This window comes from Heptranchias perlo, unplaced genomic scaffold, assembly GCF_035084215.1.
Source record: "Heptranchias perlo isolate sHepPer1 unplaced genomic scaffold, sHepPer1.hap1 HAP1_SCAFFOLD_43, whole genome shotgun sequence".
Classification (NCBI taxonomy): domain Eukaryota; kingdom Metazoa; phylum Chordata; class Chondrichthyes; order Hexanchiformes; family Hexanchidae; genus Heptranchias; species Heptranchias perlo.
This window is the reverse complement of record NW_027139442.1, coordinates 5,237,756-5,239,107: the sequence shown is the minus strand read 5'-3', so window position 1 is coordinate 5,239,107 and position 1,352 is coordinate 5,237,756. Positions and strand designations below refer to the sequence as shown.

General features: G+C 53.3%; 1 protein-coding gene across 1 annotated transcript; it reads left to right on the top strand.

Annotated features, from left to right (window-relative positions):
* Positions 1 to 286: 286 nt before the first annotated feature.
* Positions 287 to 1,091, top strand: LOC137312549 (histone H1-like). The gene has a single exon (XM_067979085.1). It carries the CDS (start codon positions 309 to 311, stop codon positions 942 to 944), a length of 636 nt encoding a protein of 211 aa, XP_067835186.1. The 5' UTR covers positions 287 to 308; the 3' UTR covers positions 945 to 1,091.
* The last annotated feature ends 261 nt before the right edge of the window (positions 1,092 to 1,352 follow it).

Sequence of the window (1,352 nt, the reverse complement as noted above, 5' to 3'; positions counted from 1 at the left end):
TGCAGCAATGAAACGGGTTTAAATCGAAACTGGTGCTTTCAATTCCGGTGAAAGTTTTTCGACAGCAAACATTCCGGTGTGAGATATAGGAAGGGGCTAGTCTGGGACTCTGGAGTGCCCGCTTTTAATTGGAATCGGGAAGTTTAAGAGGAGAGAGAAACACAGAGAGGCTGGAGGGGCCGGGAGCTGACAGCAGGATGTCTCCGCCCCGTCCGCTCTGTGCCTTTAAGTTGCTCTGTGCCGCCGCCTCTCGTTTCATTTCTGACCCAGCTCTGACTGTCAGAGAGATTTTCTCCAGAGTCCCGGACATGACAGACACTGCAGCCGCCGAAACGGCTCCTCCTGCCGTCGCCGCCGCTCGAACCAATGCTCCGAATAAGAAGAAGGCGGTTCCCCGACCCACCGGTCCCCCGTTGGGCGAACAGATCCTCAAGATTGTGGCGGATTGCAAGGATCGCAAGGGGATATCCCTGGCCGCGATAAAGAAGGTTCTGGCTGCCAAAGGCCTCGATGTGGAGAAGCAGCGGTCCCAGATTAAATTAAGTATCAAGAGAAATGTGGAAAAAGGCTCCCTGGTGCAGATCAAGGGCACGGGCGCCTCGGGCTCCTTCAGAGTCGCTAAGAAGGAAACTCAGGCAAAAGTGGGAAAGAAGGTGAAGAAACAAGTGACCAAGAAATCTCCCGGAAAGAAACCAGCGACCAAAAAAACAGCCGTCAAGAAATTAACGGCCAAGAAACCGGCCGCCAAGAAATCAGCGGTCAAGAAACCTGTTGCCAAGAAATCAACCACGAAAAAGGCGGTGAAATCACCAATTAAGAAGAAAGCGGCGGCTAAGAAGCCCAAGACCCCCAAGCCGGTGAAGGCGAAGAAGGTAGAAAAAGCGAGGGCCAAGCCCAAGCCGAAGTCAGCAAAGCCCAAGAAAGCAGCGGGCAAAAAGAAGTAAAAAATCAAGTGCAACTTGTGAACATCTGAACCCAACGGCTCTTCTCAGAGCCACCCACGTCTCTCAGAAAAGAGCTGACCCCGGAATCAGATGATTCCTGTCCCGGGGCCGGGCTCAGATTTCAGATGGAAATCATTGAAAATAAACCCAGGGTCCTGGTGACTCGCTGACATTCGCCACCCCCGCCCCAACCCCACTGTCTGGAATAAAATAGAGAGAACACAAGATTAAGGCTCTTCCAAGAGCCACCCACCGCCTCACAGCGAGATCACTAACCTGGGACTGGGGGGAGGAAAGATCTCGGGGTGGGGAAGCAGTTTCCGATCTGTCCGGGCCGGGCCTCACTGTAACCGGCGCGTGTTCCGCAACAATCCCAGTTTATTTTTTCTCACAGATTCAGGGCGAGAG